General features: G+C 55.0%; 1 protein-coding gene across 2 annotated transcripts; it reads right to left on the reverse strand.

Moving 5' to 3' along the window:
• Nucleotides 1–329: 329 nt before the first annotated feature.
• SPAG7 (sperm associated antigen 7) lies at nt 330–23,295 on the reverse strand. Of its 2 annotated transcripts, XM_075907844.1 has the most exons (13): nt 20,476–23,295; nt 19,288–19,406; nt 18,191–18,369; nt 17,965–18,043; nt 17,385–17,649; nt 16,959–17,284; nt 16,490–16,680; nt 16,149–16,380; nt 15,764–15,835; nt 14,522–14,715; nt 13,915–13,989; nt 12,121–13,637; nt 9,666–9,733 (listed from the first exon to the last, which is right to left on the reverse strand). In XM_075907844.1, exons 1-12 carry the CDS (start codon nt 20,486–20,488, stop codon nt 13,574–13,576), a joined length of 1,809 nt encoding a protein of 602 aa, XP_075763959.1. In that variant the 5' UTR covers nt 20,489–23,295; the 3' UTR covers nt 9,666–9,733; nt 12,121–13,573. The 2 variants fall into 2 exon arrangements, with proteins under 2 accessions (XP_075763961.1, XP_075763959.1); XM_075907846.1 differs by lacking the exons at nt 13,915–13,989; nt 14,522–14,715; nt 15,764–15,835; ... (6 more) ...; nt 19,288–19,406; nt 20,476–23,295 and adding exons at nt 330–1,264; nt 8,023–8,179; nt 8,603–8,692; nt 9,102–9,186; nt 9,459–9,547 and having other exon boundaries at nt 12,121–12,280.
• Nucleotides 23,296–24,669: the final 1,374 nt, after the last annotated feature.

Raw genomic sequence — 24,669 nt, forward strand, 5'->3', positions numbered from 1 at the left:
ACTGCCTGGCTCTGAGAAGGGTGGCAGTGGGTGGGTCAGAGCAGGAGCTGGGAGCCAGGACAACTCTGGGAGGGGAGTGGGATGTGACGAGGTCATTGGGGGACTGACAGGAAACTGCTTCCCCTAATGGTAGCGACAGGTGCTGTGGGGAAGGGGCGTCTCCAGCTGATGCTGTTCCTGGCCCAAAAGCTCCAGCAGAGATGTCTGACCCCATCTGGACTCAGCTCTGTGGGTGGGAGGGGAATCTCCACAGCACACAGTATGGCGCACTGACACAGGCATACAGAGTAACCCTTAAACCCCACCCCAGCAGGGGGAGACAGGGTGACTTGGATTCAACAGAGACAGTTTATTGGGCCAGGACAGCTCCCCTTACGGCCCCCATCACCGCACATATCCATACACACGCCAGGGAGCTGCTGCTGCTGGGAGGGGGAGGTGACTTCCTGGGCTCTGTCTGCCCCTCATTGCACCCTAGAGTGTGTGTGGGGGGATTGATTCTATTTACACTTAAATAACAAACAGCCCCCGCCCATCACTAATTCACTGAGGGGCCCAGAGCTCCCAGTAGGGAGAACATGTTAAAATCCCAGCCCCCCCCACACTGTGGCACTAGGGCCCCTCCCTTCCCCCCACAGATTTCCAGTGCTCCCCCACCATGCAGGTTATGGGCTCCCCTCCCACGAGCGACAGGGCTCCAATAGCTCCACAGCTGGGACCTTCTGGCAGGGCTGGGGAAGCACTGCTCTCTGGTGGTAGAAGTAGGATACTGCAGCTTGCCATGGGGCCCAGGCGCTCTCCAGTGGAGGAAAGGGACACTGTACCCAGTTCTCTACTCTCCCACACCCCAAAGAGAGACTCTTCCCCTCCCCATGCTTGGGGACTTCCCTCCTCCCACTACAGATAGAAACAATGCCAAACAAATCTTTTAAAATATTCCCCCCTTGAAAACCTAAAACCATTAAGAGGCTACGAGGTAAATACTGGGTGGGGTACCTGGTTATATGGGAGAGGGGGAGCGCAATCCCCCCTCGCCGTCTGGGATGCCCCAAATAAGGTTTACACACAGCAGCAGGTGTGAAGTCAGTCCCAGGGATCCCTCCCACCCTTGGCTCTGAGCAGGACCCCCATCCCCCACACACACACTAGGAGGTCCCAGCTCCGCCTGGCTCTGTGTCTTCATTCTGCCGCAGCCGCTTCTTAGCTCGGATCTCGTTCATGGCCTCCTCGATGGAGCGCGTGTCCCGCTTGTTGGCCACGGGAACTGGAGGGGAGAGAGTGAGCGGATGAACCCAGGTGTCCTGGCTCTGCCTCTTCCAACCCCCAGACCATGCTCCCCTGCCAGAGCTGGGGAGAGAAGCCAGGAGTCCTGGCTCCCAGTCCCCATGCTGCTCTAACCCACCAGCTCTCACTGGTGGGAACAAAAGAGAGAACATCAGAACAGCCAGACTGGGTCAGGCCAAAGGTTCATCCAGCCCAGTGTCCTGTCTGCCCACAGTGGCCAATGCCAGACACCCCAGTGGGAATGGACAGACCAGGGAATCTTCAAGTGATTCCAGCCCCTGTTGCCCATTCCCAGCTCCTGGCAAACAGAGGCTGGGGCCCAATTCCTGCCCAGCCTGGCTATTAGCCACTGATGGACCTACCCTCCAGGAATTTATCTAGCACTTTTTGAACCCTTTTAGTGTCTTGGCCTTCACAACATCCTCTGGCAGAGAGTTCCACAGGCTGACTCTGCGTGATGTGCAGAAATACTGCCTGTGGCTTGTTTTGTACCTGCTGCCTATGAATTTCATTGGTGGCCTTGGTTCATGTGTTATGAGGAGGAGTAAACAACACTCTCTTAGGCAAGATATGGTCTCATCAAAAATAATTCCTAATCAGGTCATTTTTAAAATACTTAATCCCAGTTCCCTGGCATCTTAAGGTGCACCACCTTTCAAATTCCACCTCCCTCCACTTTTTTGAGTTCGGCGTAACTGCACTATACATTATAATCTTATCAAATAAATCTTATCAGCAACTCTTTGGAAAGGAGAAGAGATGTATTATTATGGGTGAGCCAGACAGGCCTAGGTGTAGTATTTCCCTGAATGAGACCGAAGAGAATTATACAGGGATATTAGGGAAAGTTGGACATGAAAATACGATAAGATGGCCTCCAGCCACCGAAATGGTGGATAATGATATTACTGAGTCTGATCTCAGGGGAGGAGGTGAGGGATTGATTGAGAGACATTTGGAAAGACAGTGACCCAGGCAAGGATAAAGTTACTATTAAGGATCTATGGGAAATTTTTCATAGAATCCTAGGGTTGGAAGAGACCTCAGGAGTCATTAAGTCCAGCCCCCTCAGGAGTCATTAAGTCCAGCCCCCTGCCCAAGGCAGGACCAATCCCAACTAAATCAACCCAGCCAGGGCTTTGTCAAGATGACAGTTAAAAACCTCTAGGGATGGTGTGACGACGCGTCGGGATTTTCCCATCTCCTGCACCCCCGAAATGGCATGAACAGACTTCACCAGCCAGTAGAATGGAGGTTGTTTATTGTTCCTCCAGCACAGCGCAGCACAGATGTAGTCTGGTTACAGGAACTGGGGCTAAGAGGCCTCAGTGCCCCCCTTGAGATAGGGGAGTCCCAGCCCCCCTCCCCAGCTCCTTCTTCCCTGCCTTCCAGCCAGGAACTAACTCCCCCTCTTCCAGCCCAGCATTCCACCTCCCTTTGTTTCTCTCTTTGTTTCTCTCCATGGGGGGCCCGCAGGTCAGACAGGTTTTTGAGTCACCTTTGCATAATGAGGTTTTCCCTGCTGGGTCTTGCTCCAGACAGCAGAGGTCACCACAGCCCAGCAAGTACCCCCACTACGTCACAGATGGAGATTCCACCACCTCCCTAGGTAACCCATTCCAGTGCTTCATCACCCTCCTAGTGAAACAGTTTTTCCTAATATCCAACCTAGACCTCCCCCACTGTAACTTGAGACCATTGCTCCTTGTTCCCTTGTTCTGCCATCAGCCACTACTGAGAACAACCTCTCTCCATCCTTTTATTTTTTTTATAATGGAGATTGCCTATCTCCTAGATCTGGAAGGGACCTTGAAAGGTCATCAAGGCCAGTCCCCTGCCTTCACAGCAGGACCAAGTACTATCCCTGATGAATTTTTGCCCCAAATCCCTAAATGGCCCCTGCAAGGATTGAACTCACAACCCTTGGTTTAGCAGGCCAATGCTCAAACCACTGAGCTATCCCTCCTCCTCTTTAGAACCTCCCTTCAGGAAGCTGAAGGCTGCTATCAAATCTCCCCGCACTCTTCTCTTCTGCCGACTAAACAAACCCAAATCCTTCAGTCTCTCCTCATAGGTCATGTGCTCCAGCCCCCTAATCATTTTGGTTGCCCTCCGCTGGACCCTCTCCAATGTGTCCACATCCTTTTTACAGTGGAGGGCCCAGAACTGGACACAATTTTTTAATTTGGACTCTTGTATAACTTGTTAAAATGTTTAAGATAGGGTTTTTAACTTAACAGATTGCTGACGGTTTTTAAGAAAATAGGACTATTTTAATCCCAAAGGTACTGGGGAGGAATTGTCTAAATTATCCTCCTGGAGGCCATTAACAATTGGCTCTGTTTGTGTGAGGCTATATACAAAAATGGTAGTAAAAAGACTGATGTCTACCGTTAAGATTCATTGGTAGACAAAAAGGTTTTATTTTGGCACCAGGTTGTGAAGAAATAGTGATTTTAGACAAGTTAATTAAAGGGGCTAAGTGAAATGGACAGGAGCTAGCTGTTTGGCAAAACATTTGTCTCAATAGGGCATGAACATATTATGCCGGCCTTAAGAGATTTGGGATTAATGAGGGATTTATAGATATTGTTAGGGATTTTATAGTAATTGCATCACTAGGGTGCGGGTAGGTGGTAAGTGCACTGGGTCCATTAACATAAGAAGAGGGGCAAACACAGAGACTCCTTATTTTCATTAATAGCCATTGATCCTTTGCTGGTTAAACTGGAGACTGAGGGCTTGGGGTTCAGTGTTCTAGGAAAAAGTTTTGTGGCCTTGACTTCTGCTGCTGATGTGGCCATTTTAGGTGGGACATTTCAAAGGATGATTAGGAACCTGAGATTCTAGATTAGTGTTTCTTAAACTTTTTAAGACTGAGGAACACCAAACAATGTTTTTTAATAGGAACACCAAGGATTTTTTTTTGTTGAGCAAAAAAGTCGGGGGCGGGGGGAGAGAGAAGGGGAGGTCAGGGGAAAGTTATTGAGGTAAAAAGGTTGCCTGCCCCTTTAAGGGTGACCATTTTTAATTCTGTTGTTCTCTGCGGCACATGGGTGTCCCACAGAACACAGTTTAAGAAGCACTGTTCTAGACTGTTTCTGCCAAAATGCTAGTTTGAAGATAAATGTTAGGAAAGCAAAGGGATTTCACATAATGGTGAAGTGTAAGATTTACATGGTTAATCCCAAGGAAAATTGGAAATTGGGCAAAGAGAAGACAGACTGTCAACCAGGACAGTTTGAAAAATATTTGGGTGCAAAGACAGACCCTTCGGCAGGGCTGGGTGATATATTGCTAAAGGAGAAAATGACTGACAGGTGCAATAAATTTATGTGAAGCACCTTTGAAACCTGCCCAAAACCTGATGATTTTATGACATATGTTTTACCCAGGACGATTTATAATTTGCTTTTAACTGAGCCTCCTTTTTATATTTTAGATAATTTGGATATTATAAAGAGGAAAGTTGTTAAGATTTTACACCTCTGTTAGTACACGACTGATGGGCTATTTTATGCTAGAGGAAGAGATGGGAGATTTAGTATTCAAATCCCCAAATATGCTAATTCAGAAGTGGAGAAGGCATATTGTTTCATGAGCTGATGGATAGATATATTGTATATAGATGCAGGGTAAAATTTAGTTGATAATGTAGAGAGCGGTTACCCCAAATACAAAAAAGTGGAGGGAGGTGGAATCTGAAAGGGAATTGGGATTAAATATTTTTTAAATGACCTGATTAGTCATTCCTTTTTGATCTGTGAAGAGCTTCAAAAAGATCTCACAAAACTAAGTGACTGGGCAACGAAATGGCAAATAAATTTTAATGTTGGTAAATACAAAGTAATGCACATTGGAAAAAAATAATCCCAACAAAATGGTGGGGACTAAATTAGCTCTTATCACTCAAAGAGATCTTAGAGTCATTGTGGATAGTTCTCTGAAAACATCCACTCAATGTGTAGCGGCAGTCAAAAAAGCAAATAGAATGTTAGGAGTCATTTAAAAAGGGATAGAGAATAAGACAGAAAATATCTTATTGCCTCTATATAAAACCATGGTACACCCACATCTTGAATACTGCATACAGATGTAGCCGCATTATCTCTAAAAAGATACATTGGTGTTGGAAAAGTTCAGAAAAGGGCAAAAAATGATTAGGGGTTTAGAACAAATGCCATATAAACAGAGATTAAAAACACTGGGGCTTTTCATCTTAGAAAAGAGGAGACTAAGGGGGGATATGATAAGAGGTCTATAAAATCGTGACAGGTAAGGAAAAAGCAAATAAGGAAAAGTTATTACTTGTTCCCATAACATAAGAACTAGAGGTCACCATATGAAATTAATAGGTAGTAGGTTTAAAATAAGGATGTTAAATTGAGGTTAATTGACTATTTGAACAGTCAATGGAATTTCCATCAACTACTCGATAGGAACTTCCACATTCCTTCTTTGAAATGTATAAGAGCCAATGCTGGGGCATTTCAAAGTAGGAATGCAGAAGTCCGTGTACAGCCTGGGGCCAGTGGGAAGTCTTGCTGACTCCAGGCTGTACGTGGCGTGCCTGCTTTGAAATGTACAAGAGTCCCCAGTGGCCATGGAGCCCAGGGTCAGAGAGGGACTCTGGGGAAATGCTGCTTGGAACTGGGGTCCCCAGCTGACCCTGCGCGGAGCGCTGCTTCAGTGTTTCAAAGGGACAGTGCCGCACAGCTGAGACGCGGATCAGCTGTGTGGTGGCTGCCCCTTTGAAACGCCGCCTTGGGGTTTCAAAGCAGCCACACAGCTGATCCCCGGCTCAGCTATGCTGCCGCTTTGAAGTATCCCTCTCCCCCACCCCCCACCTTTGCTGCCTCTATCTGATAGAGGTAGCAAAGGGGGTGGGGAGGGAGGGAGGGAGAGAATCGACTAGTTGACTGACTATCCAATAAGCTTTTGTTTATCGGATACTCGACTAGTCCTTAACATCCTTAGTTTAAAACAAACAAAAAGAAGTTCTTCTTCATGCAGCGCACAGACAACCTGTGGAACTCCTTGTCAGAGGATGTTGTGAAGACCAGGACTTCAACTTCAAAAAAGAACTAGATAAATTCATGGAGGATAGGTCCACCAATAATTATTAGCTAGGATGAGTAGGAATGGTGTTCCTAGCCTCTGTCAGAAGCTGGAAATGGATGACAGGAGAGGGATCACTTGATGATTACCCGTTCTGTTCACTGTCTCTGGGGCATCTGGCATTGGCCACTGTCAGAAGACAGGACACTGCAGCACAATGGATCTTTGGTCTGACCCAGTATGAAGGCATTCTTGTGTTCTTATTAGATCGTTTCTGTTAAATCCTCTTCATTTATCACTGCACTACATTAAGTGCTAATGTTTTCTCTACCAGATACACACTAGCTAGAGGCAGAAATGATATGTGTAGATGGTGTGGGAAGGTTAGGGAAACAAGCCTGCATATATCCAGGAAAGGTGCTTGGATAAAAAGGTGTAACAGGGTAGTAGCTACGTTGATTGATGAAATGGGTAAGTTGGGATGGAAAACAGTAGTGGAACTGTATTTAAGAAATAAAGATGACCATTTAAGTAAGCCTGATATTGTTTTTGTTAGAAAACTGCCAGGGTGGAGGACATTCCTGTTCAATGGGAAGACAATTCTGATAGTTTGGAGAAGGCCCACAGGGAAAAGGCGACTTATTACTCCAATTTGGAGGAGGATATTAAAGAACTAACTGGGAGTAGAAATGTCCATTTTTTTGGCCTTGTAACTGGGGTGTGAGGCAAATGGAGCCAAGGTAATGATAAATTTTTACAGCTCCATGGAATTGAGAGTGGAAAAAATTTAAGGAAAATATACGTAGACTCATTCTGTGTGCCACTACCAACATGAGTGTTATGTTCAGTGACAAAGAGTGACCCCGGAGCGCCTTTCCCTGTATCCTACTAGATTGATAATTGTACATATTTCTCCATAAAACGAGTAGTCCTCTGGCACCTTAGGACTACCCTCTGAGATATTTCTACATATCTTAACTTTGTTTTTTTCCATATCCATGACTACATTTTCACCAGTCCTTTTATATATGAAGATTTTAATTTATTTAATAAATACTTAATCTGGATTATTATATTTTATATTATATATATTTTTTACTGGACATGACTGTGGATTGGTTGCAAAGAGTAACCAGGAAAGGGTAGGTAGTCACGCCTATGTATATAGCTACTGTTCCCAAACTGGTCATGATTTTATAGCTATCATAACACACATCCACTCTCCACATCATCTCTTTCCCAAGGTGAAAAGTCCCCGTCTTCCTAATCTTTCCTCACATAGAAGCTTTTTCAGACCCCTCATCATTTCTGAACCTTTTCCAATTCCAATACATGGGACAGGTGCCCCATGGATTTTTGTAGTGGCAATGTGATATTTTGTATCCCTTTCCTCAAGGTTCCTAGCCTTGGTAGCCAACTCGCCATGCACTGCACACTGAGCAGATGTCTGGAGAGAATTACCTGCAGTGACTCCAAGATCTCTTTCAAGCAGTACCATCCGATTTAGCCCTTCTTGTTTTCTGTGTCTAGCTGAAACTGTAGTTTCCAATGGGCATTACTTTGCATTTATCAGCATTGAATGTAATCTGCCATTTTGTGGCCCAGTCTCTCAGTTTTGTGAACCCAGGCATCCTGGTGTCAGCCCCCCGAGAGAACCCAGAAGTCTGGGCCAGTGCTCACCACAGCCGTAGGCCTTGTTGGCCTCCATAGTGTGTGCAGCATCCTTGGCAGCCACCTTGCCGATGAGGTGACTGTATTTGTCCTTGTAGTCGGTGTTTGGGCTGACCACAGCTGGACCCCTCAGTGCCTCCTGCTCTGCCTCCCGCTGAGCCAGCTCCTGGGGGGGAGGGGAGCAGGGATGTGTGAGATGGGGCAGGGACACACCCCAGGGTCGCTTGCCACAGGAGCCACACCCAAACAGAGAGTAACCCCCCCCCCAGAGAGAGTGAGGTCACACCTCCACCCTGCCCATGGGCAAGACCTGCTCCCAGCCCCACCCATCATAGGAGGTCCCACCCATTCACCCTGGGAGCTCCAACTCATAGAACAACACCCCTCCACAGAAAGGGAAGTCACACCTGAGCCCTGGCCACCCACCTTGGGAGGCCCTGCCCTCTCAGAGAATGATACATCCCCATGCAGAGTGAAGTCGTTCCCCCACTCCCACTCCTGTCCACCCATGGACAGACAGGCAAGGAGATGCCCCAGCCCCCCCACTCCTACCCTGCCCTGGGGGCAGCATAGCCAGGGGGCAACGCACCTTGAGGCGGCGTTTCTCCTCAGCCCGTTGGGGGTCCCACTCCTCCCCACAGCGATAGGCCTCCAGCTCCTCGTCCGATGGGGCAAATTCCTAGGGGGCAGGGGAAAGAGTCAGATACCCCAAAGCCCCTGAGGGAGTGGAGAGCAGAACTCCTAGAACTTCCCACACGCTGATCCCACTCCAGCCCCAGTGTGACAGGGAGCCTGGGGCTCCTCAGTCCTCTCCCTGGCTCTTAGAGGGAAGGTGTGTGTGTGTGTGGGGGAAGCAGGGTGTCTTGAAGGTTAGAACAGGGGGCTGGGTGCCAGGACTCCTGGGTTCTCTAGAAGGAGATGGGGTTTGGTGGGTAAGAGCCTGGGGCTAGGAGCCAGGACTCCTCGGTTCTCTCCTCAGCTCTGGGAGGGAAGTGGGGGCTGGTAGGATAGAGCAGCAGAGTAGGCTGGGAGCCAGGATACCCGGGTTCTGCTGGGAGGGCAACAGAAGGTGGGGGGGCACTGCTCACTTTTTTAAAGATCATGACGTAACGACTCTCTTCGTCATCTCCAAAGGAGAAGGATGTCAGCCCAGCGACTTCCACCACATCATGCCTGGGATGAGAGAGGAAAACATGCATTTATTTGCACATGGAACTCATGAGCAGAGCCAGTGTTCCAGGTGCTGGGCCCAAAGACCCCTCACTCAGTGCTGAGATGGCAGAGTTGCTGGTTACACATGCACCCCTCATCTAGTACTGAGATGCAGCCATCTCTGGGATGGAATGGCCAGTTACACAGGGACCTCTTAGCTGGCATGTAGCTGCCCAAGGATTACGTTCCCACCTTCTCCCCGCTACATATGCCCCATGCCCCCAGTGGCTCACAGGATGCTGCGTTCAATCTTGTTCATAGGCTGGAATTTCTTTTTGGTCTGCGTGCTATCCTGGATGAAATCAGACACCTCCTTCTCCATCTGAAAGGAGACACGGAAGGGAAGGCTCAACGGGGTGGAGAATGGGGCCCAGGTCTTGTCCCCTCTTGGGGGTGCCAGCTCCCACTTTGCCCAAAGGAAGCCTCTGTGGGTCACTCACCCTCCTTCTGAACTCCACCTTCTGCCGCTTCTCCTGCTCCTGCAGCTTCTTCATCCGGGCAGCTTGTTCTGCCAGGGCAAGACAACAAGCAGCTCAGAATCTGGTGGTGACAACAGGGGGAGCAGGGAGACAGGACACCTGGGTTTTCTCCTTTAGGTGACTTTAAATAAAAGCCCTTCCCTCTGGTGCCGCCCCAAGGGCTACCCCTGTAGTCTGTGAGGTATGTGGGTGGGTCTCAGCAATTGCCCCAGCCGATATGGAGGGCTCCGGTCCCAGAGCAAGTCCAGTCAAGGTCTGTCTCTCCTGCCTTGCTCAGACCGCAATGCCCGCCATAGTGACCAGTGGGACTCCAGCTGCTGATCCTATTCGAGGTCTTGGGCCAGACATTGTCTTCAGGAGGGAATCCTGAGGATATGGGGGTCAGTGTCAAACAGGGACCATTTAGCACTGCCAGTGAGCACCAGGCATGTCCAATTCTGTGTACAACACCACTCCTGCTTCTATTTATAGCCTGGTCTCTACAGTATCCCTCCCTCACCCCTGCTTCTATTTATAGCCCCATCTGTACAGAGTCCCTCCCCCATCTTTGTTTATAGCCCAGACCAGGGGTGGGCAAAAGGGCTGCTGCAGGCTGGATCTGGCCTGCCAAGCAAGTTGATCTGGTCATCGGAGCCAATCAGGGCCTGGGGGCAGAGAAGGGGCACATGAAGTCTCCTGGGCTAAGCACTTAAAATCAACTGCAAGCTGCTGCTCAGCTGGTGTCTTACTCTAAGCTCTGCATTCCCTTGCAGAGCAGGGACAGGGAGCAAGAGATTTCATGTGCTCCCCCTCCCCAGCCCTTGACAGTATTGACCCAGGGGCAGCAGGGGGGAGCACACAAAGTCTCCTCCCACCACCAGGGACAGAGTTACCTAAAGAGAACCTCCAGCTGTTCAGAACAGCTGGCGGTTTGGGGGTGGGGGAGGGGAAGAGACGTTGCATGCTCCTGGAGCCCCAGGGCAATCAGGCTCTGTGAATGGAGAAGGGTCCTGGCCCCACCCCTTCCACCTGAAGCCCTGCCCATTCCAGCATGGCCCAGGGCCACTTCAAAAATTAGTGGCCCTTAGACAAAAATTATTGCTCACCCCGGCCCCTTCCCCACCCCCATTTCTATTTACAGCCTGGTCATAGTATCACAGAATACCAGAACGGGAAAGGACCTCGAGAGGTCAAGTTCAGTCCCCTGGTTCTGCCATGAGGGCAAGCACCATCTGTTCTAGATCATCCTTGATAGTTGCCCATCTAACCTGCTCTTAAATATCTCTAGTGCTGGAGATTCCACAACTTCCCTAAGCAAAAAAACTTAAAAAAAAGAGTGGTTCTGTAGCATCTTAGAGACTAAATTATCACAAGCATTCATAGGCACAACCCACTTCTTCCGAGGAGTGACATGGCCCCTCTGAGACTCCACAGGCAATGTATTCCAGTGCTTAACCACGCTGACAGTTAGGAAGTTTTTCCTAATGTCCAACTTAAACCTCTCTTGCGGCACAGGTCAAGAACAATTTTTTCCCTCCTCCTTGGGACACCCTTTTAGGACTTGAAAACTGCTATCGTGGCCCCCTCAGACTTCTCTTTTCTAAACTAAACAAACCCAGTTTATTTTATAATGGAGATTGCCTATCTTGTAGAACTGGAAGGGACCTTGAAAGGTCATTGAGTCCAGTCCCCTGCCTTCACAGCAGGACCAAGTACCATCCCTGACAAATTTTTGCCCCAAATTCCTAAATGGCCTCCACAAGGATTGAGCACACAACCCAGGGTTTAGCAGGCCAATGTGCAAACCACGGAACTATCCCTCCCCCCTAAGTCCTTTCAGTCTTCCCTCCTAGGTAATGTTTTCTTGACCTTGAATCATTTTTGTTGCTCTTATATGGTACTTCTCTAATTTCTTTCATCTTTCTTGAAATGCGGTGCCCAGAACTGGACACAATACTTCATTTGAGGCCTAATCAGCGCAGAGCGGAGCGGAAGAAGGACTTCTCCTGTCTTGCTCACCACACTCCTGCCAATGCAGCCCAGAATCAGGTCTGCTTTTCAGAGTGACCCGTTGCCGTATTTAGCTTGTATCCCTGGGTCCCTCTCCGCCGTGCTCCTTGCTAGACAGCGGCTTCCCGCTGAAGCGGGCTGTTCCTTGCGAGTGCAGTAATTTGCATTGATCCTTATTCAAGTTCACCCCGCTCAGCTCAGACCAGCCCGTTTGTCCGGGTCATTTGAACTCTGGCCCGTCCGCCGAGGCACTCGCACCCCCCAGCTCGGGGTCCGCGAACTCCCCGCCCCTCCCCCGGGCCGCGCGTTCTGCCGGGGGGCCCTGTCCCGGCGGGGCAGTTAGCGGGGGTCGCGGGGCAGGCCCCAGGGGGCGGAGCTGGCTACGACTCGCGCCTCCGGTCCCCGCCCCTCGACCGTGACGTCAGACCTCGCGCGCGGCGCCGCGTCTCCTGGTCGCCCAGCCCCGGCGGCCGCTCCATGGAGCTCAGGATGGAGCCGAGCAGGTCCAGCTCCGCCATGGCGCCACACTCCGCCCCTTCCGGCGGGCCACCGGAACCCGGAACCATCCGGGCCCCACCCCTTCCGTACGTCACCGGAACCAAAGGCGCAGAGCCGAGGTTCCGTGCCCTGTCGGAGGATAAAAAACACCCCGCCCGTAGCGTCTTAAAGACGGGCGGGAAATAATCCCGCGGACGCCGGAGCCTTGAAGGGGCGCTGAATCATATTCAACGGGCCGTCAGGGGACGTGCCACCCCGTAGTAATGACAGGGAGCCTTAAAGGGGAGGTGAGCGGCAGCGATGGAGGACAACAGCCAGTAAATTAAAGGGGAGGCCAGCCCCTCCCTCCCCTTAAAGGGGAGGTGCAGGGCGCATAGAGACGTCGCAGCCCCTCCCCCACCCCCGGGCGGTGCAGCACAGGGAGTCCCGCCGGCACCGCACGCTGCGTTTTCCCTTTTAATGTAAATATTACAAACAGCCCGAGCGCGAGGCGGGACGCTCGTTCGCCCGAGGCCCGGCGTGCACGCGCGCGGTATATTACAACTATGTACAGGCCCGGGCAGGGGCCGCGCTGCAGCACGCGCCGACCATGCGGGGGGGGGTGGGGAGCGAGGCGTCGGCCGAGACCATGCGGGGGCGGGGGAGTCGGCCGAGACCATGCAAGGGAGGGGCCCGGGGAATCTGCAGAGACCATGCGGGGGGGGGGGGGGGTACGGAGCGAGCTGGGAATCAGCGTGTGTACGAGGCAGGGCGGGGCTGACGAGACTAGTTCTCAGCACAGCGGGCCCCAGGCGCTGGCCAGGTGGGAGGGGCGACTGGGGGCGGTCACATGGGATCAAACCAGGCCCTTTAAGTACAGCAAGGCAGGGGCTCACCTCAGACTGAACTCTACATGACCCCCCCCCCCCCCGCTCTAACCCCGAGCCCCAACTTCCCTCCCGGAGCCAGGGAGAGCAGCCAGGGGCCTGGCCCCCAACCGGAGGGGATAACTTGGCACAAAGATAAGGTGAGGTTGGTGAGCAGGGGAGAGCTTGGGGAGGGGAGAACAAGTGCATAACAGCTGATACCTCAGTTCTGAAAAGATTTCCCCCTCCCCTCCCACCTGCACTGTCCTCATGTCCATTGGGGGGGGTCTCCCCCCCAGTCCATGGAGATCAAGTCCTCCTTTCACTCCCACCACAGCCAGTTGCTATTGCACAGTCATTAAGACAGGAGGTCTGATCCATTAAGACTCCATTGTCGCAGTCCGAAAAAAAGAGCAAAGATGGAGGCAGCCAACCCCAGATGCCTGGGTTTCCAGCCGGGCTGCCTTGGACTTTAGCTGGCCACTGGAGGGGTCCAGGAGGAATGTCACCCTCCAGGATGGGGTCAGCATGGGGGAGCTAAGTAGCAAGACCTCGCTTCTGTAAACTTTCCACCTCTTTGCTCTGCTTCAGCTCCTTCATCCTGGGGGTGGAGAAAGAGGGAGGAGGTGAGGGCCCCACTGACACCTCAATCCCACCCCACAAGGGTCCCTCTTTTTCCAGATCCCACCTCTGGGAGTACACCCTCCCTGAATCCCCCACTTACCGTCTTGCCCCACCCGACCATAGCCCCTCTAATGCACCACATTCCCACCCCAGTAAAACTGCCCCTATCCCAGCTTTCCCCCCCCCCCCATTTCCCTGCTTAGGATCCCCCCATCCCAGTTCTTTGACACCATCTCGCTTCCTGCCCCACATACCTGTGTCGACAGCGGCGCAGAAACCGCATGATCTTACGGGCAGCCTGATCTTGCTTCTTCGTAAGGAACGTGCCCCTACGGGGAGAGAAGATAAGAAGTGAAGGTGCAGATGGCTGGTTACGCAGGAAGTCCTTGCCCAGCACAGAGAAGCAACCACCTGTGGGGTAGGATCTTTTCATAGCCAGGGATATGACAGCAGTGGGTGTCCTTCACTGGTTTCTCCTGGAAGACCAGGTCAGTCCAGAACAGGCGATTTAAGCATCCATGGTTGAGGAAGAGCTCAGATCCTACATGTGGGGTGTGGATGTCACCTTGCCCAGACCCAGAGGGCACTGGAGGCACAGCTTCCCCAGACTGGCTCCCTGCCCCATAAGCCTGTAAAGAGGCATGGCCCTGTAGATACTGAGCAATGAGTGGCCTGGAGCTAGGAGAGAACATGTCAGTGGAGAGCTGGGCTCCATACCAGGCACTGCAGCCTAAAGGAGGAAAGGGACAACAGACGAAGCGAACAAAACCCAGTCCTGGCTCCCAGCCCCCCTCCTCTGACCCACCAGCCCCCACACTCATCCCAGAGCCAGGCAGAGAACCCAGGAGTCCAGGCACCTACTTGATCTTCTGCTGCATGGTGGCGGAGGCTCGGTGGCCCTGTTTGAGCTTCTCATACTCTTTGTAGCTGCGGTAGTACTGCTGAATGAGAACTGCGGCCCGTCGGCTCTGCTGGAACTTCTTCTGCTCATAGTAACTACGGAATTTGCTCTGGATCAGGATTGCAGCTTGTGTCATCTTCTTATACAGGGCATACTGCAGGGGAACAGGGAGGTCAGACGGGGCAGTGTGACAGAACCTAGTCCCCCCCTCGATGCTGGGGAGAGAACCCAGGAGCCCCCCCTGCTCTAACCCACCAGCCACTAGATCTACGGAGATACTCCAGTGGGAGTTCTGTGCCACTGCAGATATGCAGAATTCATGTGTTCCACAGAATTTTTTCCACCTCCCACAGATGTTTCTGACCCAAAGGTGCTGCAGTTCCACCTTTTGCCCACCTGAGGTCGCTGTGGCACCAGACTAAGGACAGGGACAGATGTGTCTGACTGAATGGGAGAGGCTCTGGGTCAGCATGGGGGAGGCGCTCCCCCCCTCTCCCAAGATAAACCTCCTACAGGATCACAATAGGCTCCTTCCCTCTCCCAGCCTCACACAAGGAAGGAAACATGGTGCTGGGTTGCACCTTACGTGAATTACTCCATGGAATCTGTGTTCATCTACTTAGACAGGGATCCGTTTGTCAAAGCAAAACATCAGACTCGTTGTTTTTGGTGTCTATGTTACAGACATGCTGACAGAACCCTAAGTGGCATCTGTGCTGTTTTGACAAATCAAATATGTCCAATTTTGCAGAATTTTAAGCATTCCCTCAGGAGTAGAGAGAGAACCCAGGAGTCCTGGCTCCCAGCCCTCCGTTCTGACCCAGAAGCCCCCACTCCACTCCCAGAGTTGGGGAAAAAAGCAGCAATTCATGCCCCCCCCACACACAGACACACAGCCCCCAGTGTATCCCACCCTCCCCCACCCCCATGTGCAGCCCTCTCCATGGCAGCCCCCACTTGTTACCTTCAATGCAATCCACGTGAGCTTGCGAGACAGAGAAGAGGTGAGTTAGTGGGGCAAGGGCATCTCCCAGGATGAGACCCAACAGACTCAGCTTACACCTACAGCTCTGTTGGGGGAGTAGGGAGGGAGCCTGGGTCTGGCTCCAGGAGTGATGCCAGCTGGCCCATGGTTCCTGGAGCAGTATCCCCAGCCAGCATCTCCCAAAAAGGCAGCACGAAGCACCCCCGATGGGCTTTACCTGCTTGTACTTGCGATAACATCGTTGGATCACGGCAGCTGCCGTCTCTTGCTGCTCCTTCAGCCGCCGGCCCTGGAGGGAGAGTGGAGGGTGTCAGGCACTCAGGGCTGGCAGGAGGGCTCCCTGTTGCCAGGCAGGGCACTGTGGGGAGGAGGTGGGGCGGAGAGGGAGGAGAGGAGATGCCTGTTACTATGGGGCTTCCAGTTGCCAGGGAACTGCAAGATCCTGGTTGCTGGGGGATACCATAGTGAGAGATCCTGGTTGCTGGTACAGCGCAGGATACCCACTGCCATTGGGATCCATTACCAGGGGCACAGCATGGCAAGGAAGGGGCCAGATGCTTGTGGCACTCGGGCTAAAGCAGGGGGCCTGTCAGGAGGGGCACCTTGTACTTGCGGAAGGCCGTCTGGATGATGCGAGCAGCCTCGTACAGCTCCCGCTGCTCGTGGTCGGACAGTGTCAGCAGCGCGAACTCGCTCTCCATCTTGCCATTGGCCGAGGCGTTGAGGAATTCGGCCCACCCAGCAGCCGTGGGGGGTGGGGGCAGGCGGTCAAAAGACAGCTCCCCTACTGAGGTCTGCAGGGGACTCAGGCACACTCGTGACGAGGGCACCGACCTGGAGGGCAGGGATAGACACAGACCCCAGTGACCTGGCACGTGGAGCCAGTCAGTCCTGCTCTGGGAGGGGATAGGAGCCAGTGCCCCCTGGAGGGCAGGCCCAGTACCTGTGCTGGGAGAAGCTGGGCAGCTGGTCAACGCTCTCCAGGTAACTGGTCAGCCAGGACATGGTCTCGCTCAGCCCCATGTTCCCACTTCGCTCCCGCAGCGGCACCTCAGCTGAAGAGCTGAAATCCTCCTGCTTAATGCGCTCTGGTGTTGCCTCGATGATCTGCCTTGCCAGTGTGATCATGTCCACCTGGGGGCAGAGACACCAGACATTTGGGTTCTCTCCTTGTCTCTGGGAGGGGAGGGGTGCTGGTGGGTCAGAGCAGGGGGGTTGAGAGCCAGGACCTTTGGGTTCTCTCCTCAGCTCCACTCCAGCTGGTGACTTGGGGGTCAATTTGCCTGAGTTTCCCTTCCTTTACTATGAGAACCCATGTTCCCCCCCATCACAAACCATTAGCCTGCTTAGCGCCTCCCCCCACCACCACTGCACCCAGCTCTCCCAATCTATTCCTCCCCCCCTCCTGCTACCTGCAGCACATCAGCAGTTGGCAGATAGTCCTCATTCTCCGTGTTCTCCGCATATGACAGCAGCTCTGGCTCGGAGGGCTCCTCATACTCCATGAAGAAGTGGGGCTCACCGGGGGAGCAGCGCAGGCCAGGTGGGCTGGGGGTCTCCTGCAGGTACCAGCTGGCTGGGCCCTCAGGGGCAGTGCCAAAGTCCATGGTGCCATCTGGCTCAGGACTGCCGGCAGGTGAGTCACGAAGAGCAGAAGCGCTGGAGTAGGCCGAGGTGACAGAGACGGAGCCGTCCGACAGCTCTGAGGGTGAGGAGACACTGCTCACTGTGCTCAGCCCTGGGACAAGGGATGAGGGGGGTCAGCAAGGGACGGGAGAGCCCTGGAGAGCACTACCCACCCAGAGACACCCGACTCCCACACTCGGCGGGCACCATACCAGTGTCGGGGCTGGCAGAGAGTGGAGAGGGGATGCGCAAGGCCTCAGCTGGGTGCTGCTGCCCCCAGCCCTTGTCCGCGACACCCTCGGAACTTGGCTCCTGGCGCTGCAGGTCCTCCAGGCGAGCAGCCAGCGCCACATGGCCCCGGGAGCGAGCCACAGTCAGAGGTAGCCGGCCCAGTGAGTCGGGGATGGAGAGTGCTTGGCCGTTCCAGCGGTACAGCAGAAGGGCTGCGTCGATGTGGCCCAGGGCGCACGCCCACATCTGGAGGGTAGAAAGCAAGGAGTTAGAGGGCACTGTGGGACATGGAGCAGGAGTTCAACAGGGGGCGCTCCCCCCTGGTAGGCAGGGCTGGCCCCAGGGCTGTGCTAGGGGTTGGTGCAGGGTGGGGGCTCAGTAGGGGGCGCTCTCCCACATAAGCAGGGCTGGCCCCACGGCACCATCAGGGGGTGCTGCAGGACAGGGAGCTGGGTGGGGGCACTCTCCCACATGGGTGTATCTACAAGTCCCTCCCCTTGGTGCATACTTCATCTACTCCCCCCCCCCCCAGCTCCTTCCAGGGTGAGGTCCCCGACTTACCAGCGGGGTGCAGGAAAAGTGGTCAACATTCAGAGGATCTACTTCCTGCTCCAAGTCCAAGCTGTCAGCACTGAGGTTCCTGCAGGAAAATCAGGTGAGCAGGATCCCTGACTCAAGTGGAGAATGGGCGATCCCCCCCCCAAAGACCCCACCCGAGCTGCACGGATAAGGGTTCCCCCCTTATTCCTACAGCACAGGCTGCCCTGCAGCAGCCTGGGGAACTTACCTCCACTTCATGAGAGTCTCAATGAGGCGGGCATAGCCCTGGGCAGCTGCCAGGTGCAGCAGAGTCATGCCCCGGAAGCTGATGTCATGGACCAGGGTGTCAGAGTGAAGCCAGGAGGAGCGAGACATCATCTTCTCGCACAGGGCCACGATCCGGTCCTCGAAGGAGTCAGAAGTGGCCTGTGGGAAGAGGTCCCTAGTTAACTGTCTGCTCCACCCCAGAGGTGGCTGCATCTCGGTGCTGGGAGCTGGTTAGCCTGGTACTAGGCACCCCTGGATCTCTGGAGGGGACAGAGGAACCTACAATGACCCAGCAGATCCCCGAAATGGGAGGAGAGACAGAAAGGGGGCTCAGTGTCTGGCCTCACCTGGCCATGAGAGGCTTGTATAAAGCCCCACAAAGGGAACCCCGGGATCTCACCCCCCATGACTTAACACAGCCCACCAGATTGCAGCCAATCTCTAGGTCTTGATTTTCCCCTTGCTCAGGCTGGAAAGAATGCCTGTCCTGTCCTGGCTGGGCAGGCTGGAAAATGCCTCTGTAATCCCCCCCACCCCAGCAAGGAGCAGCCGCCGGGCACCCTGCCGAGCCTGCCGCCACGTGGCTAAAATTAACCCCCCTCAGGGTCCGAAATAGCAGCACAGATAAAGGCTTATGGGGGGGTATGACGTCAAGCCAGGCACAGCATGGGGGGATGGAAGGAGCAGTGGGACCTCGCTCCCAGTCACCCTGCTCTGACCCACCAGTCCTTACTCCCCTCCCTGAGCCAGGCAGAGAACCCAGGACCCTGGCTCCCAGCTCCCCTCCTTTGACTCACCAGTCCCCACTCCCCTCCCAGAGCCAGGGAGAGAACCAGGTGTTCGGACTCCCATGCCTGGGCACACCCAGGGGCTTGTACAGTAACTGACCCGAGTTGTACTGGAACCCCCCCCCCCCCCCCCCACACCACCTTGCAATAAACTCAGCCGCAGTAATAACAAACAGTGAGCGGAACTGGCCTGACTACAAGAAGCCAGCCGGCCAAACACTTCTGACACACTAGACCATCAACCCAGCACTAGCGGCTCTTCCCTTGAGAATCCTGCCTGGGGGCTCACCTGGGTGTGGGGGGACTCCCCGGCAGCCCCCCGCTGTTGCTGGGAGGACGCTGCCATCTCTGCCATGCGCTTCTCCATCTGCTCCAGGCGCTCCAAGATCGACATCCTGAACTGGTTATCTGGGGACATGGTGTGTGTGTGTGTGAGGGGGGGTGCACAGCAATACATCCCCCCACCCCTGAAACTCAGGAGTCCTGGCTCCCACCTCCCTTACTCTGATCCACCAGCCCCCACGCCCCTCCCAACAGTGAGGTGAAAACCCAGGAGTTCTGGATCCCAGCGTCCCACTGCTCCAACCCACCAGTCCCCACAGCTCTCCCAGAGCCGGGTCGGGAACCTAAGTGTCCAGGCAACAAAAACCTGCTGAGCCCGCCCCATCTCTCCTGCTGGGATTAGCCTGGTTAATTTCCGGGGACAGTGGAGTGGGGCCAGGCGGCTAATCTGCATATCATAGGGATTAGCCAGACAGGAAATACCCCCAAGGTTGGGTGTAGCGCCCCCTCCCACTCCTGTACTGACACCAGGCAGGGAAAGCTGAGCCCCTCATCCCATTTGAAAGTGGAGCTATGGGGAGACAGTGCTGGGCTGGTGGAGGCAAGTGGGGGAGTAGTGGAGGGGGGTCCTGCTGAGGTTCTAGTGTGGCCCCGCACTCCACAAGACACCATGGGACCCCACAATACACCCCCACCCATTGACCCCACAATACACCCCCGCCCATCCCCCAATTCCCTCTCTCAATACACCCCCGCCCTTCCCCTATACACTCTTACAATAGACCCCCACCCTTCCTCCCACAATACACCATCAGTGCACCCCCATTCTTCACTCCCCATAATACCCACATCAAACTGCCATTGCATCCCCATTGTCACACAATAACACCCCCTTCCATCCACTGCCACGCCCCTCAAATACACCCCATTCACCCACCCTGCTCTCCCCAGCCCCGCCTGGCACACCCCATCCACCTCCCCCCAGACAGCACACTGGGGTACCCCACCTGGCACACCCCAGCCACCTCCCCCCAGACAGCACACTGGGGTACCCCGCCTGGCACACCCCAGCCACCTCCCCCCAGACAGCACACTGGAGTACCCCAGCCACCTCCCCCCAGACAGTGTAGTGGGGTACTCCAGGCATGATTCACTGGCTCCCGGGTGGGACCTCCTGACCCCCCAACCTTGCTACCTTCCTTGTCCATGGCTCTGTCCTTCCCGCGGGCGTGTTCAAATGACTCCCAGCAGGAGCTGGAATTTCCTGGCAGGGATGGGGGGCTGGCTCCCCCCACTCACATATGCACGAGCAAGGAGCAGGGTGGAATTACCAGCCAGGAGTCCTGGGGCCCCACAAGGTGGCAAAAAAAAACTGCTCCTCCCAAACTCCCCTGAGGTCCGGTGACATCTCAAGAAGAGGGCAGCGGGGGGAGAAGGGAGGAGATCCCCAGGCCAAGCCCCTAGGGCGTCAGTCTGTCTCCAGCCTGCAGTGCGGTTTCTCTGCACTGTGACAGGGCCTCCCACTGCCCTGGCTCTCAATGGGACAGAAATAGCCATGGGGAGGAGGGGCTGCCCCCCCCAAGCTGCTAACAGAGGGCAGAGGAGGGGGGCTCCTTGGGGAAAGCCCAGATGACTGTTAACCCCTTCCTGCTGGGGTGGGGTGTAAGGAGAGGTGACGGTGCGGGAAGGAGGGTGATACTGTGCAATGTGCAGCTGTCTGCAGGGGTGTCTGGGGATAGGTGGTGTGATTGTGCAGTGCTAGTATGCATGATTGTCTTGTGTGCCTGTGTGCAGGGGCAGAGTGCAACTGCATCTATGGGGGAGGGCGGTGTGACTGAGGTGTGTGTTGATGTCTGGGGATAGAATGTGTGATTGTGCAATGTGCAACTGTGTGTGGGAGTAAGGTGTGCAACTGCATCTGGGGGCATCCGCGTGGTGTGTGACTGTATGCAGGGGTGTCCAGGGCCAAGGTGTATGACTGTGCAGTGTGCAACTGTGGGCAGGACTGTCTGGGGGGTAACATGCAATTGTGCAGAACATGACTGAGGCTAGTGTGACACTGTTGGGCAGGGTGTCCGGGGGTAAGGTATGTGATTGTACGACTGTGCGCGTGGAGGTCAGGCGTAGGATTGGGCACATGGGCCTGTGTGTGTGGACAGGGATTACTACAGGCATGCATGCAGGGAATGCGAGGCTGCATCTGTGTGGACACGTGGGCAAGCGTCTGGGGGATACAACTGGGAGGGCACAAGGGAGTTCAGCACTGTTAGGGGGATGGGCTGGGAGCCAGGACTCCTGGGTTCTCTCCCCAGCTCTGGGAGGGACCTGGAGTCTTGGGACTTACAGCAGGGTGGGCTGAGAGCCAGCACTGAGCTATGACTCCCTTTCTGGGGTGGAACATGGCCCCTATTTAACAATCCAGCCCAGACACCGGGGTTCACACCTCAGCAGGATGGGACCACACCCTGGAAAGTGGCCTGAGACCCCTGCACTTCCACCCCCTTGCCCGGCTGCGTCACTGGCAGCCATGACGCCAAGCAGCAGTGAAACAAACCCAGGCAGCTGGGGAAGGTGTCCCCTTACAGCCAGCCAAGGTATTCTGAGGCCGGTGACTCATGGCCATGGAAACCGGGCACCCGGCCCAACCCCACTGGAAATTCCACCCCCACAGGCATGGGCTACTGTGGGTGTGCACCTGACGACAGCCAAGAACTACCCGGCCTGCCATGCAGCAGCATCAAGGGATTTGTCCGCTGGCCAGGAGGGGTCAGAGCTGGAGGCCTGGAAGCCAGAACTCAGGAGTCCTGAGACCCAGCTCTGGGAGGGGAGTGGGGGCTGGTGGGTGAGAGCAGGAGCCCATTCACACTCTGGTTGAGCCCAAACTGAGCAGCCTCCTGTAACTTTTGCTGCCCCTTGGTGGTTGCAGTTGGAGACCAGCTATCTGGGCATTTGTGGGGGCACAGAGGTCTCCCAGCCACGCCCGTTTCCCGTGACCCAGACAAGCACAGGGAGGACAGGATGCCAGCACCAGGCCTCTTCTCCTTTGTCCCAAGGGGACAGAACTTTCATCCCAGAAGGGGAGGCATCCCCCCCTCCCAGTTATTACTCAACCACACATTCTACACCTGGCTCAAGCCAGACCCATGGCCCAGAACCCACCTGCCACCTCTTTGAGCTCCCTCCCCAGTGCATTCCCAAAGCTTCCCAGGACAGAACAGGAACCCCAAGAGCACTGTACAGCAGGAGGCACCATGTTCTGGGGTCTGTCACCTCACTGCTAAAAATATATCTGGGCACCCTGCTGAAATCGCAGTGGCAGTTTCACTTGCATGGAACGTTTGCCTTCATTTCCTGTCCTAAAGTCTGGTGCACCGTTGCTATGAGACACCTGTCATGCCACATCCCAGAGGTGGCTGTATCTCAGTGCCAGGGGAGGGGTCCCTGTGTAACCAGCCACCCTGCCCCAGAAGTGGCTGCATCTCAGCGCTGGGTGAGGGGTGCCTGTAAACTGGCCGCCCCACCCCAAAGGTGTCTGCATTGGAGCGGACTACCCTCAGTTTTGGAGGCGGGGTGGAGAATTCTGTCTAGTTTGATTACATCTGGCCTAGCTGATGTATATGGCTACCCACCACTCCCACAGGTTCACACATTCCCAGGACCCCATGTTCGTGCTCTGCTCCCTTCCCAGCCCTACATGCCCAAAACACACACTGGGGCTATGCTGCCACCTGCTGGCTCTGTCTGGAATAGCTGTCTTCTGGTTGGCTGGGGGGGGGGGTGGAGTATGAGGACCCCCCGATTCTCCAATCACTTCCTGCTCCCCCCCTTCCGGGGGGAGATGCTAAGACCAGGGAGAACATAGGGAAAGGCAAGTTTCATGAGGATGAGGAAAGGATCCAGGTCTCCTGGCTTCCAGCCCTGCTCCCTCCCTACAACCATCTGAAAACGGCAAGGGGAGGGAAGAGACCAATCTCTATCCCTGTTTGCAATGACTTAAGCCCCTCTGAATTTCTCCTGCTCCCTTATTAGTTCCCACAGTCACATGAAAAGCCTCCCCCTCACTTGCTCCCTGCCCCTCATCTTCCCCCAGCCCCCATCCCACTCACCATCCAGGGAGAGCCAGTCCAGCTGGGTGCTGGGCAGCGCCAGAAACCCACGGCCCCGGTACTCGAACAGCACTGAGGTGGAGACCAGCCGGGAGCCATGGGCCACTTGCAAGGCCACCAGCCCCTCCTCATGGCCTATGGGAGGAGGGGCAGTGAGAGGGGACAACATAGACCAGGCCTGTCCTCCTGAACCAACCAGTCTCCACCCTGGGGCTTGATGGGATCTGGCGCCCCCTAGAGGGAGCAGGTCCCATGCCCCATTTCCTGGCCCCCGAGCCAGCCAGTCCCTGCCCTAGGGATGGGTAGGAGCCTGCGCTCCCAAGAAGGGGGAGGCCCTGTGGCCCGTACCGGGGCAGTAGCAGCGTAGGACACCCGACTGAATGAGCGCTGCAGGCACGACCACTCGGTCGAAGAGGCAGGTGTAGGAGTCTGTCTCATCCATCCACGGCCCCGTGATCAGCACCTTGACACCGCCCTACAGGGGTGGGAAAGAGCCATATTAATGACCTGCAGGGGGTCCCCTTTATCTCTTGCTCCCCTTGCCCCCCGACACTCCTACCACCTGACTCACCTCTGGGTAAGACCAATCCGGCGAGAAATCAGTGATGTTCACTAGCTCCTCAGGCTGGGGGCCTGGAGTCACCTCACCCCCTGGAGGAGCAGCCTCACCAGGGGTGTCAGGCAGAGCTGGGCGTGGGGGGCTGCTCCCTCCCCCAGCCCCAGCCTCCTCCGTCATGAGTTCCGAGATGAAGCTGTCCAAGGAGAGGCCGAAGGGCAGGTCCGGCCCCCTGGCCCCTGCCGTCTGTATGATGGAGTACAGCTCCTCCTGCAGCTGCTCCGTCGCTGCCCCACCACCTGGCCGGGACGCCCCCGTCTCCATGGGTGTCTCCCCTTTCTCCCGGGAGGAGGGCTGGGTGCCCCGCCCTGGCGCCCCCCCGTCGTCCTGGATGAAGAAGCAGTTGCCAGCAGTGGGGGGCGCATAGGCCGGGGTGGGTGGCTCCGGTGCCCGACACCCATAGGTTTGGCCCCGGGCGGGGCTGTTGAGGAAGCAGTCGGGGTCGAAGGCGCTGGAGCCGGCCTCCCCTGTCTCCATGCTGGCCTCCAGGTTCTGAGACAGGACCAGGCCGGGACCTGGCAGCAGGGCCAGGCTAACAGGGCCGGCGGGTGCTGGAGGATCACTCGCCACCAGGTGCTGGCTGGGTGTGAGGCCTAGCGGCTTCTCTGGGGCCCCGGCCAGGCCAGTCATGACTAGGACGGCACTGCCCGGAAGCCCCACTGACAGT

Source organism: Pelodiscus sinensis, chromosome 24 (assembly GCF_049634645.1).
Source record: "Pelodiscus sinensis isolate JC-2024 chromosome 24, ASM4963464v1, whole genome shotgun sequence".
Taxonomy (NCBI): Eukaryota; Metazoa; Chordata; order Testudines; family Trionychidae; genus Pelodiscus; species Pelodiscus sinensis.

Bases quoted from the DNA above. Each gene is read 5' to 3' on its own strand.
- SPAG7 (XM_075907844.1), bottom strand. The intron at 17,650-17,964 runs GTAAGTCGGGGA...TCTACCCTCCAG, and splicing joins ACTTTTCCTGCACCCCGCTG to ATGTGGGCGTGCGCCCTGGG. The intron at 13,638-13,914 runs GTATGTGGGGCA...CTCCACCCCCAG, and splicing joins CTGCGCCGCTGTCGACACAG to GATGAAGGAGCTGAAGCAGA.